Raw genomic sequence first — 18,546 nt, 5'->3', positions numbered from 1 at the left:
CTGTTAAGATTTTCTTAGCTCTTCATCTGATTCTTGCTGTGGATATATGGTAAAATTTTTAAGATTGCATATTTCGTGCAATTGTTTCATCTCCTGGAGAAAGTTTCTTTTCCTCTGTTCCTTCTCCAGGAATCTTGATCTCTTCTGTTTTTGGTGTGTGCAGACTTTTCTCCCCACCTCCTATGATTTGTTTAAATTCTCTCCCTTACACAATGCCACCTGTTCCTTATACTTTTCTGTTCTGGGATCCATCCTGTCTTACAGTAGTTGAGTTTAACCCCCATTTTTTTTCTCTGTCTCTTTTCCTCTGTGAGCCTTTTCTGCCTCTGGTTTCTTCCCTGTTAGGGTATTCCACCCTGGGGATCCAGATGGGCTCAGTGTAGACAGGTTGGCCACTCCAGAAAAGTCCATTTTGTGTTTAGCTGCTTCAGCCAACAGCAACAGGATTGAGTGAGCATAGCTCTTGCCAACAGTTTTGCTGTGGTCTCCTCCTCTCCCCTCTTTTCTCTTTCTCTTTCCCTCCAGGGGCTGGGCCTTCTTGTATGCAGCATGATGTAGAGACTTCTGTTCCACCCTGGGTCTCTGCAGATTTGGGTCCCTGTGCCTGGGTGTGCCTGGGGTTCTAACTCACTGTAAGTGGCTCTTTAGTCTGCCCCTGCAGCAGGAGGGACATGGGTCACTACCTCTGTGTGACTCCCAAACTGTATGGGACCAAGTAAAGGGGGTGGGTTCTGGGATGAAAATTTCCTATGTGATATTTTTTCTTTTTTTTTTTTTTTTTTTGATTCAGCATTTGTGGAGTCCTTCAGTATCTACTGTCCTTCAGATTTCTAAGCAAGTGACATTTGTCCTTTTATTTGCTGATTTCGGAGAAGACTTTTTCAGGTGATGTCTTACATTGTCATGTTGCTGACATTACTCCACTGATTCATTCCTTTTTATATTCCTTGTTTTATACACATAAATTCTTTTACCTCTCAGATTTTTTATTACAGTTTGGAGCATATTTCCTTTTAGATTCTAAATTGTCTATTTCTTCCTGGTGTATTTGTATTGTCTTTTTCACAGTTGAAGCTTTACTCAAAAATTTGGTGATGCTAAATCTGATCAGAGTTGTGTCTGTAGGGGCAGGGCTTTTCAGCCAGGAGGTTGTAATGTAGGTTTTCTGGGGAATTAGCATTTGCAACAGGGGCCTTCTATACTTTCTGATTAGTTAGGAGAGGAAGCCTCTAAATTTAATGTCCAGGGGCTATATAACTAGTTGCCGATGATCTAGGAGCCAAGCAAGAGGAGATTCCTACACTCATTTCAGTATGACTGCTCATTCTTACTCTCAGTTCTACCTGGTGTTGCAAAGTCTAGATCCTCTCTGGTTCAAATTGTAAACTCCTGGTCTTCCACTAAGTAGGACAGGAGATCTGGATCTAATTGTTTCTTGCCTCAGACTTTCAACCAATCCTCCAGTTCTCAACCCCATACTGATCTTTTGACTTCAGAAGTTCCTGTAGACTAATTCCTGGAACTATCTTGAGTTCTATGACAAAAATAGGCTTGACTCTTATTGGCTTTCCTCTCTACATCCCAGATTTCAGTTTACTTTATTTTGTCTAAGCACTTGCACATATCTTCCAAAATTTTGATAACTTCAACTCCTTTCCTGTTAATTCCTTATGTTGATACTTAAAAAAAAAAATTGAATTCTATCATTTTAGTCGCATTTTAAGAGAGTGTTCAATTCACTATGTTTAACCAGATTGTAGACTTTTATAGCCAGGCCCTAAATTTCAAACCATAACCCAATTAGCTGCTAGTGTTTCTGCCCCTTAAAATGTACATGAAATGTACATAAAATTTCCTGCTATGGAAAAGCCTAATGCCCTACCTAAGTTTCTTTTTTTTTTTTAATTAGAATATAATTTGTGTTTTTTTGTTTTATCTTCATTTTATTGAGATATATTCACATACCACGCAGTCATACAAAACAAATCGTACTTTCGATTGTTCACACTACCATTATAGTTATACATTCATCACCTAAATCAATCCCTGACACCTTCATTAGCACACACACAAAAATAACAACCTACCTAAGTTTCTGTAGGGAGTACATGAGAGATTTCCCATTTTATCATTCCCTCTGGCTTCAACTTCCTACCATTCTTAAATTTTTTTTATTCATTCTGCATGGTATGACTCTTGTTAATATCTATCCTGGTATCAATTCAAGTGTGAACTTCGCCTCCTTCCCTTTCTTTTCCACATACATATCATAAAAACAAAATAAAAAGAACCACTTAAACCAAGGCCTTTCTCTCTGTAGCAGGCTTTATTACACATTTTGGGGAGGGGGAGGAGATGGAAGAGAGTTTGTATCAAAAACATAAAGAACACATTAGTTGACTATGCATCATTCTTCGGTCTTCAAATTTTTAAGAACTCTTCAAGTATTTTACTGTTCATTATTAGGTTATATTCCCTTTTTCTTCTCTTCCTAAATTCTTTATTTCCAATGTAGAGAAAATTTCTTTTTTTTTTTTTAACTCATGCTAACCCAAATATTGAGTTATATCCAGCAATATTGAGGTATCCATATCTCCATCTTTTCTCTTTTTCTCCTGGATTACCTAAACAGCTTCCAAAATGGTGTGATTCCATCTGTTCCCTCCCACAGCTTCACCCCTACCTCCTTTATCCAGTGTGATAATTCAATACAGATCTAACCAGTGACCTCAGCGCCAAATTAGCACTTCATAATAAAGGCTGTAACTCTTGGTACTTCCCTCTGCTCTTTACGCACCTGCTATATTGATTTGGGCCTTCTACCTGGAAAAATTTCCCCTTCCTCTTTGCCTGGATTAACCCTCAAGTCTCAGTTTATAAACATTGCTTCCTCCAAGGAAATTGTTCATGTCTCCTGGCTTTTAATTAGATACTCCTACCACGTGCTCCAATGAACATTTCACTTCCCATTTCATAGTATTTTTCTCAGTGTCACACGTTCAATATCTGTCTTCCACTATAGTACCTACCACTTCAAGGGAAGAAATCTCATCTGTCTTGCTCAGTATTGTATCTTCATCACCCCATATACAGAGGCCTTTTTTTTTTCCTTAATGTATGCGTAAATTCAAATGAAATAGTATTTCGTTAGTGGATAATACGGTATCCCAGTCAAGTTCTTTCCTTTTTTTCCTCATTAACTCTTTCTGCATCTATTTCTTCTGTCTGCGACCCCCTCCGACCCCGCCATTAGCAGTCTGATCCCATCTCCATGTCCAATGGCCGAGCTCTAATTCTGTTTTTACAGAGGACTGTCTCCCCTGCTCCCTACCCCAACCGTTGTGATATATGAGATCCTACCTTTCACACCAAATGAAAAGTTTAAAACAAAACAAAAAAACCAACCGCGAATCCGTCCCCATTATATTTTTTTCAAGAAAAAAATAAGGTGTCTAGACAAACCAGTGAACATTTCTAAAACTGCCTCCAAACAGATAGCATTCGCTCAATAGACTACACCTCCCCAAACATCCTCATATCCAACCAATATTTCCTTCTCCTTCTCCCGGAAACGGAAAGAGGAAAAGAAAGACGCACCACCCCTGCTCTTGGGGATTCGTTTTCCCCCAGGTTTCCTGATGGGCAGTGCCGACTGGCAGACGCGGACTCGTCCGCAGAGCCGTCGCTCTCGACCATCTCTGTTTCTTATTGGCTGCTCGGGGCACCGCCTCTTGAGCAGGGCGGGAGATTTGGTGTGCTGCAGGCTTGACTCCCATCCCCCGCTGGCCTCCCGGGCTCTTCCTGCTTTTCCCTGCTGGTTTCTTCTGAGAGTTTTGCTCCTCCGGCTGGGACTGAAGCCGCCTTCCCTGCTGCGACGCCTCAGTCCGGCAGCGTCCAGCGAGGAGTGCGAGGTGACCAGAGGCGCGACGGGCGGGAACCTGGCGGTGTTCTGTCAGGCGCGGAGGCACTCTGCCTACCTCTTCTTAGCTCTTGGCTGCTGAGGTGAGTCCAGGTGCGCCCAGCCCCAGCGGCCAAGCTGGGCGCCTGTGTCCTGGGTCGCTCGTCTTAGGGTTTTTCTTCGGCACTGGGGGCAGGGGCCGCCACACCTCCCGCTCCCCCGTCCCGAGGCTGCTACTCGGCACCGACGGCCCTCATTTCCCCCCTCCGGCGGAGCGCAGCCCTCTTGGTGAGCAGCGAGCGGCCCAGGCCCCAGTCCCTGTGTACTAGTTGGGGTGAAAGGTTCTCTCTGAGAGAACTGTTCGTTTATCTGTCTTGCCTTACGTGCAGAGGATGCCCAATAACAACACACCTGTTCCTGGGTTTAAGGAGCCCTCTGCATGTAAAAGGAAAACACGGGAAAACTGTAACCAAAGTAGGAGAGCGCCTTGTGGGAGGAGCAGGTACAAAAAGAAGGAAAAGGAGGAAGAGATCACATATCCCAGAACTACCACTTGTAGCGAGAACTTTTGATGTCATTCCAGCGGGGAAGCCCCAAATGAATCCTGCTAACCGAACGGTCACCTGGGGCGATGCTTGGTTGGTAAAATGTTGATAGACTAGGCTCTTTCGGTAGAGCTTTTTTTAAATTAAGAGGATGTTGTTGCATTATTTTTCATTTTGCAGTTAAAATCAATTTAGACTAAAATTTCTTAATGGAACCATATCTTACCTGAGTTAAATTGCAATCCGAAGAAAACTAGCATAGTCCTAAAGCTTTGTGTAATGGCACTGCACATTAAATGGGCACAATTCAGTTATTTATTGAGCACGTTTTCTGTTCTTAGATGTTGGAGATATAGACATGTACTACAAGAGAGATGTGTGATTAAATTGAAGTTTGAAGCAAAAATACAAATAATGGCAAACATTTTATTGAGCACTTTCATATTCCAGGCACACGATCTCATTTATTCATGACAACTCGTAAGATCACACTGCTGTAAGGTGTGGGGTTGAGGTTAGAAACAGGTTTATTCGCTGTTAAAATTGGTGCTTGACCACCATTCTATACCATCTTCTTTTTAAATGGTGATATATATATATATATTTTTTTTATGTAGCAAATCTTTAATTTGCTTCCAGAGGAGTGTGTGTTCCTGTTAGCATTCTCTTGGTGCTGCTGTACTAGTCCTGCATTTTCTGCCCTTAACTGGTTGAAAGCACCCAAGGCAGTAAAATGGTTGCTAAATCTTTGCATTTGTTGTTGCTGTTGTTGGGTGGTGTTTTTTTTTTTTCAGGGAACTGTTGAAGAAGGAAGAAAAGGTTTCTTACGAGAGCTTTGTAGAAATTTCTTCAGTTTGGTGATTCCGTACTATATAATATGATGCCTTAAAAGTTAGATGAGGAAATTTACATATAAATTCATTTGGCTACAAACAAGACTGAGTTAGGTTACCTCTGTCCAGGTAATTCTTATTAAAATGCCATAAGGAGGCTCTCGGGCAAGATGGCGGCATAGAGAGGAGTGGAAGCTAAGTAGTCCCCCTGGAACAACTACAAAAAAACAGAAACAACTAGTAAATAATCCAGAATAACTGCGGGGGGACAAACGAGACCATCCATTCATCATATACCAACCTGAATTGGGAGGAATGCCTGAGAACACAGCATAAAATCTGTAAGTAAAACCTGCGGAACCAGGTCGGGAGAACCCCTCCCCCATAGCCCGAGCTGCGGAGCCCCGTGGTGTCAGAGAGAAGCTCTCTCCCAGCAAGCAAATACAGCTCAGCTGAGCTCCAACTGGGGTTTTAAGTAGCGAGTGTGAACTGCTCACTACAGGTATGCAGCCCCAAAAAACAGACAGAGGCTTTGGGTGACGACTGACCTGGGAGAGCCAGAGGGTTGCCTTGGACTGGGTCTGAAGGGGACTATCTGTTTCTTTTTTGGCTCAGTGGAGAAAGCCCCAGCCATTTTCAGTTTCCAGGGCTGTGACTCAGGGAAGGGCGGAGACAGCACAAGCAGAGAGCAAGACCATTGAAATGCTAATGACCTCCATCTGAGGGGTCTGTCTTCTCTAGGAGGAAAGGGGTGGGGCCCTTTCCATTCAGAATCAGACCCCAGAGCCTGGGGAAACACGGCCATACCTCCTCACACCAGTCAAGAATTATAGGCTAACAGGTGTCACCTGCTGGGCAGAAAAGCACAGTGACCCTAGGCATCAAAGGGTGGAGCAATTTTCTAAGACACACCCACAGGGAAACCAGATACTGAATATTTCTTCCCTCTGGGACCTGAGCCTGTTCTGGTCTGGGAAAACCTGATTTGGATAACCAAGGAAACCATGCCTAGACAACAGAAAATTACAACCTACACTAAGAAAAACAAAGTTATGGCCCAGTCAAAGGAACAAACGTATGCTTCAACTGAGATACAGGAATTTAAACAACTAATGCTAAATCAATTCAAAAAGTTTAGAGAAGATATTGCAAAAGAGATAAAGGCTGTAAAGGAAGCACTGGACATGTATACGGCAGAAATCAAAAGTTCAAAAAACCTACTCGTAGAATCTATGGAAATGAAAGGCACAACACAAGAGATGAAAGACACAATGGAAACATACAACAGCAGATCTCAAGAGGCAGAAGAAAACACTCAGGAACTGGAGAACAAAACACCTGAAAGCCTACACACAAAGGAGCAGATGGAGAAAAGAATGAAAAACTATGAGCAACGTCTCCGGGAACTCAAGGATGAAACAAAGTACAATAATGTACGTATCATTGGTGTCCCAGAAGGAGAAGAGAAGGGAAAGGGGGCAGAAGCAATAATAGAGGAAATAATTAATGAAAATTTCCCATCTCTTATGAAAGACATAAAATTACAGATCCAAGAAGCGCAGCATACTCCAAACAGAAGAGATATGAAGAGGCCTACGCCAAGACACTTAATAATCAGATTATCAAATGTCAAAGACAAAGAGAGAATCCTGAAAGCAGCAAGAGAAAAGCAATCCACCACATACAAAGGAAGCTTAATAAGACTATGTGCAGATCTCTCAGCAGAAACCATGGAGGCAAGAAGGAAGTGGTGTGATATATTTAAGATACTGAAGGAGAAAAACCACCAACCAAGAATCCTGTATCCAGCAAAGCTGTCCTTCAAATATGAGGGAGAGCTCAAAATATTTTCTGACAAACAGACAATGAGAGACTTTGTGAACAAGACACCTGCCCTACAGGAAATACTAAAGGGAGCACTACAGGGTGATAGAAGACAGGAGTGTGTGGTTTGGAACACAATTTTGGGAGATGGTAGCACAACAATGTAAGTACACTGAACAAAGGTAACTATGAATACGGTTGAGAGAGGAAGATGGGGAGCATGTGAGACACCACAAGAAAGGAGGAAAGATAACGACTGGGACTGTGTAACTTGGTGAAATCTAGAGTATTCAACAATTGTGATAAAATGTACAAATATGTTCTTTTACGAGGGAGAACAAGCAAATGTCAACCTTGCAAGGTGTTAAAAACGGGGAGGCATTGGGGGAGGGATGCAGTCAGCATAAACTAGAGACTGTAACTAATAGAATCATTGTATTATGCTTCCTTTAATGTAACAAAGGTGATATACCAAGGTGAATGCAGATAAGAGGGGGGGATAGGGGAGGCATGTTAGACACTTGACATTGGTGGTATTGTCTGATTCTTTATTCTACTTTGATTTAAGGTTATTTTTCCTTTTGCTGCTTCCTAGCTGTCATTTTTTTTGTTTCCTCTTTCTTTTGCCTCTCTACCTTCTTTCACTCTCCCTCCTGCCTTGTGGAAGAAATGTAGATGCTCTTGCTTAGTATGAGCAGAATGTTCAATTAGGATGAACTTAAATGTCTGGAAATGAACAGAGGTGTTGGTAGCAAGATGTGAGAATAACTAACAGCGCCAAATGGTGTGTGAATGAGGTGGAAAGGGGAAGCTCAGAGTCATATATGTCACCAGAAGGAAAGTTGGAGGTCAAAAGATGGAAATGTATAAAACTGAATCCTATGGTGGGCAATGTCCATGATCAACTGTACAAATCTAGAAATCACTTCATGAACCAGAACGAATGTATGACAATACAATTAGAAGTTAATAATAGAGGGGCATATAGGGAAGAACTATATACCTATTGCAAACTATATACTACAGTTAGTAGTATTTCAACATTTTTTCATAAACAGTAACAAACGTACTATATCAATACTAGGAGTCAACAATTGAGGGGGGTTGGTTAGGGATAGGGGAGGTTTAGAGTTTCCTTTTCTTTTTTTCTTTTTTCATCTTTCACTTTATTTCTTGTCTGGAGTAATGAAAAGTTTCTAAAAATTGAACAAAAATTAAGTGTGATGGATGCACAGCTGTATGAGGGTACCCAGGGGCAAGTGATTGTACACTTTGGATCTTTGGATAATTGTATGGTATCTGAACAATTTCAATAAAAATGAAAAAAAGAAATGCCATAAGGAAATTGCCTAGGTCAATATTTAACTGCCTAGAATATTTGTTTTACATTTTTCTTGACAATCCACCCCCACCCCTCCAGCCCCACAGTAGAAACGACTATAGCTTTTGCTAAAGAGAATTATGAAACTGACCTCTACTCAGTTTTCACTGATGCACAGGAAGCTCAGAGACAAAAATTCCTTCTATGATTTTTATTTTCTGCTTTTCGTTATATATTCTCTGGTCCAGGCTCCCTGTCAGTATTATAGTTTTATCATTTGTTTTATTGCATTTTTTGTCATTGCCTCAAATCCTTTGTAGAACACTGCAGTATGTAAGTAAGTAAAAATAATGTAGATTATGTTGAATCTGGTCATGCCGTTCAAGTATGCTTGATAGTAGAAGGGATGTTTAACCTAATTCTCAGGAAACTTATGGGGAACTATAGAAGTCTGGGATATTTCCTGCTATGTGGGAAAATGATTGGACATATTATGTATAGTTTCCAGAAGTCAAGGCAATCGTTTAGGATAACAGACTTTTATTTAATGTCCAGGAAAGTTATGTGATAGAATCGTCAGGGACTTTGGAATCAGTCATACCTGGGTTTTGGCCCTAACACACTTTTTAATTGTTTAAATTTGTGTGTGTAATTTAATATCAAACTTCAGTTTACTCATCTGTAAATTGGAAAAATCATATATATATTATGTATAAAACCTACCTCAAAAAAATCTGTATTTAATGAGCTGGTATATGTAAAAGTTCGTAGGTGCCTAATACAGTGCCTGACAAACAGCCCCTCAAAAAACTTGTTAGTTTATTTATACAAATATCGTGTAGATGCATTAAATTTTTTCTCTACTATATTATGATTTCCTGTAATAGGAAGCAATATCACGAGTAGAAAAATGACTCCAAAGCACATGTTTTACTGGCAATGGCCATATAAATTATAAAGTATTATTCTTATCCACAAAGTAAAAGCCTCGTAGAATTCTTGTGAGAATAAAATGAGAATACACGTAGGGTACTCAAAACTGTTTAGTGTATAGTTAAGTGCTCAAATTTTGTCCCTTCCCCCCACTCTCTCTAATAGCCAGATCTCAGTCTATAAGGTTTCATGGCCAAAATGGTAATGATAATTTTGCTCTTAACTATGCCATCATAATTTACCTCTGGCTTTAAAAGTTCTAAATTTAACTTTTCATCCTTTTTTAAAGACTTATGGACTTCTTGGTTTTTCCCTTTTTTTTTTGTTTTCCTACTAGCTGATCCTGACTGAGTTCTTTTTTTATTTACAGGAGACACTCCCTGTATTTTCCAGCTGCAGGATGTGTAGTAACTTTAAAGGTAAATGAAAACTGAAACAAGTCATTTCAGAGTGACAGTTGTGAGAAGAAAACTTGCAATCTTTAGTTAGTTGTCTGCATGCAAATAACTCATGAGGGATGCAGTTCATCTAGCCAGGAGAAAAGACAAAAGCAGGATTTATAAGACAAATGGTAAAGGAAAAAAATTCACAGAGGATACTTTTTGGGGGGGTTATATTTTGGGTAAAGTGATTAACTGGCAGCTAGTTGGAATCATATTAATTAGTTTCAAGTTATTAACTTTGTAAATTCTGAAAATAAATTTTGTCATTGTAGTCCAAATTGATCAAGTTTTGCTTGCTAACCAAACTCTGTAGTTTATTTAGTGAAGTACTTACTATAAAATATTGGAAAGATTCATGTTTACTGTTTAGTTACCAAGGTACCTAGCAAGCCAGATTAGTAATTGTAAAGTTGTTTGGTAAGCCTGCAATGAAAGTAAAGGGAGGTGTTTGAGGGTTAGTTGATCCAGGCTTGGTGTACCTGTGCAGTATCACAGACTTCTCCTCAATGGATTATATCTCTCTTAGTGAACAGATAATAAAATAAAATAATAGTGAACACATAATAAAATCCACCAAATCATTATTCTTTGTTTGGCTCCCCTTTTCTAAGTTCCTCTTAACCCTATTCTGTTAATGTTGTTGCTCTGTAGATGCATTACAGCTTTCTTTATAAGCAGAATTGTTTTCCTGAAATTATGTTTTACTTATCTTGATTGAATTTGGCTTTTCCCAAATCTCAGATATCTCTTCACTCTTCCTTCATTTTTCGGAATAAGGAACTGACTGAGTCACCTAAAATAAAAAATGTAACATAATAATGCATATTTTATCTTTCCTATTTAAAAAGGACTTTTTAAAGTGTTGTACAAATATATGTAGTTATGTTAATGTGTAATTTATTTGGCGGGTTGGTATGAATTCTTTATCACTTGAGTGATTTCTTCCCCTTTTGTTTAGATTGGCAGTGATGAGTAAACTGGAATTAAAGGAAGGCAAGAGGCTGGAGGTTCAATTCGTGGGAGATGATGATGTTCTTAATCACATTCTTGATAGAGAAGGAGGTACTGAGTAATTACATAGGCTTGGAAATGCTTATCTAATGTTTATGGATTATTCATTTTTAAAAATGTTAACATTCTATTTTGAAAATGTAGCATAATGTATTTGATCTAGTAAGATTGTGAATAAAAATTACTTTGATTTTTAGTTTACTTCTTTCAACTTTTAATTGAAAAATTAAACATAACAAAGCCTGATCTAATACGAAATACTCAGCAGTAATTGTAAATGATAACTACCCATGTGATTAAAATGTGTGGTTATTTTGACCATATATATATACTTAATGGTGTTTTTTTAAAACTTAGTTATGTAAACTATGTAAATTATGTAAAGCATAGTCAGTACTTTTAATCAAACAGAAAACACTGAATTTTTTCCAGCTTTTAAGTAATGGCAATATAAGTAGTATGATTTTTTACTTATTTATATGTACTGTTTAAAAAGAATTTGTACCTGTCATGTAATTCTTTGAATGTAATTATAGGAGCAAAATTAAAAAAGGAACGAGCTCAGCTTTTGGTCAACCCCAAAAAAATAATAAAGAAGCCAGAATATGACTTGGAGGAAGATGAGCAGGAAGTCTTAAAAGATCAGAACTATGTAGAAGTCTTGGGAAGAGATGTTCAAGGTATTTGGTGGGGGGTAGGGGAGAATATATGTTCATATTTTTGCTAGTAGCGGATGCTGCTTTGCAGGAAACTCAAGAATAGTTTGGTAGGTGAGGCATTGGTGTGCTTATTATTATGTTTTTGATTAGAAAAGCATTTTCTTCAGGTTTTTCCTCCACAGTTTTCTTTTTGACAGACAGCCAGTCCTGCATTTAATTATTTTTAGAAATAATTAAATAATTTAGATTACAGACCAAAGTACTCTAAAAGTTATTTTTAAAGGTATTTGTATTTCACCTAATTTAAAAATAATTCCATAAAGCAAGTCACTTCATTGTTACCTTGATGTTCTTTACAGAAATAGTTGGGAGGAACATTCCAGAAGTAGCGTTGTTTCTTGTTTCAAACCTGTACATGTTTGTGGTTTTTTATGCCCAAGCTGGATTCCTGCCAGATTACACTAGACTTAAAACATTTTTTAGTCTTTAGTTATATTTTAGTCAAGGTACTTAAGGGTGCAAGGAGCACAGATCCACTCACATTAGCTTAAAAAAATAAAAATCAAGAAAAGAAATCAGTATTGTTGGGCATTAAGAGTGTTGGAACTGAGATGATATTATAAATGGAGAGACTTTGCTGTAGTGGGTCTCCTGATCTCCCTCATGTTCTCTGCGCATCTGTTCTGTTTTCTCTTTGCTACCTGTCTCTCTCATGTATGTGTTGTTTACTCTCTTACACTTGTCTTATGAATGGCTATCATGGCCACTCCTGACCTGTCAACTCTTCTTAACTCACAATGCTTCTGGTTTAGTTTCCAGTGTTAAATGACTTGGTTTACAGTTCCTTAGTTCCAGATTCTCAAGAGTAGATTAGGTCGGTTTATCTGTTTTAAACAGGACATAGAAATGACATACAATTGGAAAGCCCATAGATGAACCACATTGGGTTATTTGTGCCTACTCCTTAATTCATTAACTTTGATGGGGGCAGAGTCATATGATACAAAAAGTTGACTGCTTCCCCTCTGTAGGCTTAAGGGTAGGGTGGATTCTCTTAAAAGTGTCCCCAACTAGACAGTTGACTATTTTAGGACATATTCTGAATAGAACTTTGAGTTCTTGGTTACTTGTTCTGCCATGTCTAAGAAGAGATTGAAAACAACATTCTTAAAGAGAAACTTTTATTTTCTTAAAAATGGTTTATTATAAAAGTATTTCTCCTGTATTTTGTTGTAGAAACTCTGGGGCAGTGCTGCCAACCTTTTTCACATAAGAGCACCTACAACAAATGATGATTTGGGGAGGCACACTGGAATAAATGAAGGAGGTTGTTCCAGATTAAGGACAAATGATCCAGGATCTCTGACCCTTAAACTCACTCCTCTGTAGAGCCTGTCATCCTCAAAAACCCAAGGAAGGGGAGGAGGGTGGGTCAATATCTCAGCATACCTATAACCCATAACTTTTTTTTCTGCCCATTGTTTGGAAAGCTATGCTTTAGAGTAGTATTTCTCAACCTTTTTCCATTATTGTTCTCTAAGGAAATTTTTAGACATTTTTCTCCTAATTGCCCCATCCATGAAATTTTAATACCACAGATATGCTGTATATCTGTTTATGTACTGTGACTGAATGGAGGGCCACAGATCGTTTTAGTATCTAAGATTTTTTTTCACCCTCCTTCTCCAAAGAACCAATTTTTGCCCCATTGGGAGCAATATCATCCCTATTGGGGATGTATGCTTTAGAAAACATGAAACTTAAGCGTTTTGGTAAATATCCTCTGTATGACCATGTATGCATACACATAAGCTTATATGATTGTGTTTCTTTATTAAATTCATTTTTGCAATTAATAATGAATCATATACACATTATGTCATTAAATATTCTTCTGCACTATCTTTTATTTTCTATGGAGACTATTCCATAATATGGATATACCATAATTTAACCAATCCCCTATTGTTGGACATATAGATTATCTCCAATCTTTTGCTACATTTTTTTACTAAATTTTTATGCACATTCATTATTAGTTCCTTAGGAAACTAGCTAGACAAGGAGTTGCTTTCCATACCCACGTCATAAAAATATTTTTAAGAATTTTGACATATGGTGCCAAATATCTTCCTAGATTTTATGCTGTTCACATCCTTTAAGATCATAGTACATTTTCATGAGGAGTTAGTTTTACCTCCAGTTTTTTTTTGGTGGGGTTGGGTGAGGGCAGAGGCATTGTTTCAAGTTTATTTCAAAAGAGGTGCTCATTGTTTTAAAAAAGCTTGTTTTAAGCTGTATATCCCTATGTAAGTATAGAGGGGAGAAAAATAATGAAAGGGGCCCTCAATCCCACTTTCCAGAGGTAACTAATATTAAAGTAAAATAACTAGTGACTATATCTGTAATGTGTGCTAGAAAAACACCAAAGCTGAAGGATGCTCTTGATGTGTGTTCTCACAGCTTACTTTTGTATGCAGGATGATAGCCTGTTGTTTAGGCAAAAATTTTTGTCAGGTTCCTATCACAAAGGATCTAATCCAAGAGGTTGAGTAGACTTAACTCTTGATATATGTTGAATAAAACTACTTATCAGTTACTTGTCAGGGATCACAATCTCAAACCCTATTGCCAAAATCTATAAAAAAGCTAGTTTGAAACATTCGTAGGTAGAGTTGCATGATGGTGATACAGTCTATTTCTCCAAATTAGAGTCTATCCCTGAAAGAAATCTTGGTCTTCCATTGGTCTCAAAATGATTTTATAGAATTGCAAGTTATTGTGATGTCATATGCTTTTATTTGAGGGAGTCTTTGACAATATAGTTCTATGAAACTTGGATAGAAGGCTGTTATTGAGTCATTTTTTGATATATTACTGTTCTGAGGCCTGCCCAGTTAGTGACTGAGGAAATGCAAATTAAGACCCTCCTCCCTATGAAATTCATTTTAGACCCAGTAGATCAGCAAAGTTTGGATCATATCAAGTATTTAGTGCAACTACAGATCAGTGGGAACTCTTAAACAATATGAAGAGTAAATACTGATTTTGGAAAAGTTTGGCACAATATTTTATAACTTCGAACTTTCACAGACCCCATGTCTCAGCAACTCCACTAGGTATATACCCTAGATAAAAATCTTGCCCTTGTGTGTAGAGCCTGAGACTATATAAAATGCTCATGCAATACCACTTGCAATAGCAAGAATTGCAAAGATCTAAATTGTCTGTTAGTAGTAGAATGGATTAATAATGGTATATTCATGCAATGGGACATTACACAGCAGTGAAAGTAGATGAACTATAGCTATGTGAAATAATGTGGGTAAAATTTAGAATACTGAGTGAAAAAAGCAAACCAAAGGAGACTAGATATAATATGGTGTTGTTTTTTCCATGCAAACCAAAAAGAAGCAAAAATAGACAACGCTTTCCAGTGTTATAAACATTCATGATGAAACTATTTTTAAAGGCAAGGAATAAATTAAAGAAAGCACTTACTTTTGGGGCAGGCAGGAGAGAGGGAAGAGGAAGGTGGACCCAAGAGGGTACATGGTATTGATAATGATCTGGTTGTTTAGTTGGGTATGGGTACATAATTTGTTGTTTGCTTTATAACACATATGCGTTGCATGTATTCTTTTGTACATATCAAATATTATCTGATTTAAAAAAATTTTTAAGTCCACTGGTGTAGACATGCATAGGAGCAGTTGCAATGGACTCTAGCATAAATAATCAGCTGGTGGGAGCCGCTGTGCAGTTATAGTAAAGGGGCAGTTATCCTTTAGTATAGCTCTTAAGACGTTTTACTCTCAAGGTTTCTCTGTATTAAGAATTATTCCAGAGCCCGGAGACCTCCTGTTAATGTAGGTTGTATTTGTTGATATTATATTAGAAATTAAAGTTGAGAAATTTTAAAAATATTTATTAATTTATTTAAAAATAGCAGTAATAAACCCAGTACGTTACATAAATTACATATTTTTTTCCAATGAAAAACAGCTGTTTCCAAATTAAAAAATTTAGTGAGGAGGGCATTGTTTTACATTTTTGTCAATCTTTTTAATGTCTGGCTTGATAGCAGACACCCAGATTTTCATATGTTTTTTTTTTTTTAATCTTCATTTTATTGAGATATATTCACATACCACGCAGTCATACAAAACAAATCGTACATTCAATTGTTCACAGTACCATTATATAGTTGTACATTCATCACCTAAATCAATCCCTGACACCTTCATTAGCACACACACAAAAATAACAAAAATAATAATTAAAGTGAAAAAGAGCAATTGAAGTAAAAAAGAACACTGGGTACCTTTGTCTGTCTGTTTGTTTGTTTGTTTCCTTCCCCAATTTTTCTACTCATCCGTCCATAAACTAGACAAAGGGGAGTGTGGTCCTTATGGCTTTCCCAATCCCATTGTCACCCCTCATAAGCTACATTTTTATACAATTGTCTTCAAGATTCATGGGTTCTGGATTGTAGTTTGATAGTTTCAGGTATCCACCACCAGCTACCCCAACTCTTCAGAACCTAAAAAGTGTTGTCTAAATTGTGCGTAAGAGTGTCCACCAGAGTGACCTCTCGGCTCCTTTTGGAATCTCTCTGCCACTTAAGCCCATTTCATTTCCTTTCACATCCCCCTTTTGGTCAAGAAGATGTTCTCTGTCCCACAATGCCAGGTCCACATTCCTCCCCAGGCGTCATATTCCACGTTGCCAGGGAGAGTCACTCCCCTGGGTGTCTGATCCCACGTAGTGGGGAGGGCAGTGATCTCACCTTTCAAGTTGGCTTAGCTAGAGAGACAGGGCCACATCTGAGCAACAAAGAGGCACTCGGGAGGAGGCTCTTAGGCACAATTATAGGGAGGCCTAGCCTCTCCTTTGCAGCAACCATCTTCCCAAGGGTAAAACCTATGGTAGAGGGCCCAACCCATCAAACTACCAGTCCCCTATGTCTGTGGTCATGTTAGCAACCATCGAGGTGAGGTAGGCCAATACCCTGCATTTTCCACAGGCTCCTCAAGGGGGCTCTACATATTTTTTTCCTTGTTTTTTTTTTTTTAACTTTTTTTTTTTTAAATCAACTGTATGAAAAATAAAAAAATAAAAAAAATAATTAAAAAAAAATACAATAAAAGAACATTTCAAAGAGACCATAACAAGAGAGTAAGAAAAAGACAATTAACCTAAGATAACTGCTTTACTTTCAACATGCTCCTACTCTACCCCAAGAAAGTTACCTAATATAGCAACATTTCTGTGAACTTGTTCCTACTATACCCATCAGAAATTAACAGACCATAGTCATTCCTGGGCATTCCTGGAACGTTAAATAGCTTATCTGTTCTTCTTGGATTATTGTTCCCCCTTCCTTAATTGCTCTCTATTGCTAGTTCCCCTACATTCTACATTATAAACCATTTGTTTTACATTTTTCAAACTTCACATTAGTGGTAGCATATAATATTTGTCTTTTTGTGCCTGGCTTATGTCGCTCAGCATTATGTCTTCAAGGTTCATCCATGTTGTCGTATGTTTCACGAGATCGTTCCTTCTTACTGCCATGTAGTATTCCATAGTGTGTATATACCACATTTTATTTATCCACTCATCTGTTGAAGGACATTTGGGTTGTTTCCATCTCTTGGCAATTGTGAATAATGCTGCTATGAACATTGGCGTGCAGATATCTGTTCGTGTCACTGCTTTCCGATCTTCCGGGTATATACCGAGAAGTGCAATCGCTGGATCGTACGGTAACTCTATATCTAGTTTTCTAAGGAACTGCCAGACTGACTTCCAGAGTGGCTGAACCATTATGCTGTCCCACCAACAATGAATAAGAGTTCCAATTTCTCCACATCCCCTCCAGCATTTGTAGTTTCCTGTTTGTTTAATGGCAGCCATTCTAACCGGTGTTAGATGGTATCTCATTGTGGTCTTAATTTGCATCTCTCTAATAGCTAGTGAAGCGGAACATTTTTTCATGTGTTTCTTGGCCATTTGTATTTCCTCTTCAGAGAAGTGTCTTTTCATATCTTTTGCCCATTTTATAATTGGGCTGTCTGTACTATTGTCATTGAGTTGTAGGATTTCTTTATATATGCAAGATATCAGTCTTTTGTCAGATACATAGTTTCCAAAAATTTTTTCCCATTGAGTTGGCTGCCTCTTTACCTTTTTGAGAAATTCCTTTGAGGTGCAGAAACTTCTAAGCTTGAGGAGTTCCCATTTATCTATTTTTTCTTTTGTTGCTTGTGCTTTGGGTATAAAGTCTAGGAAGTGGCCACCTAATACAAGGTTTTGAAGATGTTTTCCTACATTATCTTCTGGAGTTTTATGGTACTTTCTTTTATATTGAGATCTTTCGTCCATTTTGAGTTAATTTTTGTGTAGGGTGTGAGGTAGGGGTCCTCTTTCATTCTTTTGGATATGGATGTCCGACTCTCCCAGCCCCATTTGTTGAAAAGACCATTATGACCCAGTTCAGTGACTTTGGGGGCCTTATCAAAGATCAGTCGGCCATAGATCTGGGGGTCTATCTCCGAATTCTCAATTCGATTCCATTGATCTATGTCTGTCTTTGTGCCAGTACCATGCTGTTTTGACAACTGTGGCTTTATAATAAGCTTCAAAATCAGTCCTCCCACTTCGTTTTTCTTTTTTAGAGTGTCTTTAGCAATTCGAGGCATCTTCCCTTTCCAAATAAATTTGATAACTAGCTTTTCCAAGTCTGCAAAGTAAGTTGTTGGAATTTTGATTGGGATTGCATTGAATCTGTAGATGAGTTTGGGTAGAATTGACATCTTAATGACATTTAGTCTTCCTATCCATGAGCATGGAATATTTTTCCATCTTTTAAGGTCCTCTTCTATTTCTTTTAGTAGAGTTATGTAGTTTTCTTTGTATAGGTCTTTTACATCTTTCGTTAAGTTTATTCCTAGGTCCTTGATTTTTTTAGTTGCTATTGAAAATGATATCTTTTTCTTGAGTGTCTCTTCAGTTTGTTCATTTCTAGCATATAGAAACATTACTGACTTATGTGCATTAATCTTGTATCCCGCTAC

General features: G+C 38.1%; 1 protein-coding gene across 1 annotated transcript in view; it reads left to right on the top strand.

The window, feature by feature from the left end:
• Positions 1–3,752: 3,752 nt before the first annotated feature.
• Positions 3,753–18,546, top strand: part of ORC2 (origin recognition complex subunit 2) — an 83,209-nt gene continuing 68,415 nt past the window's right edge. Inside the window, exons 1-4 of the mRNA XM_037850221.1 lie at positions 3,753–4,002; positions 9,725–9,773; positions 10,756–10,859; positions 11,345–11,488. Of these exons, the coding sequence (XP_037706149.1) occupies positions 10,766–10,859; positions 11,345–11,488 (238 nt within the window). The 5' untranslated portion in view covers positions 3,753–4,002; positions 9,725–9,773; positions 10,756–10,765. The remainder of the gene's footprint in view (positions 4,003–9,724; positions 9,774–10,755; positions 10,860–11,344; positions 11,489–18,546) is intronic.

This window comes from Choloepus didactylus, chromosome 9 (genome assembly GCF_015220235.1).
Source record: "Choloepus didactylus isolate mChoDid1 chromosome 9, mChoDid1.pri, whole genome shotgun sequence".
NCBI classification, from domain to species: Eukaryota; Metazoa; Chordata; class Mammalia; order Pilosa; family Megalonychidae; genus Choloepus; species Choloepus didactylus.
This window is presented reverse-complemented; position numbering and strand designations above follow the sequence as displayed.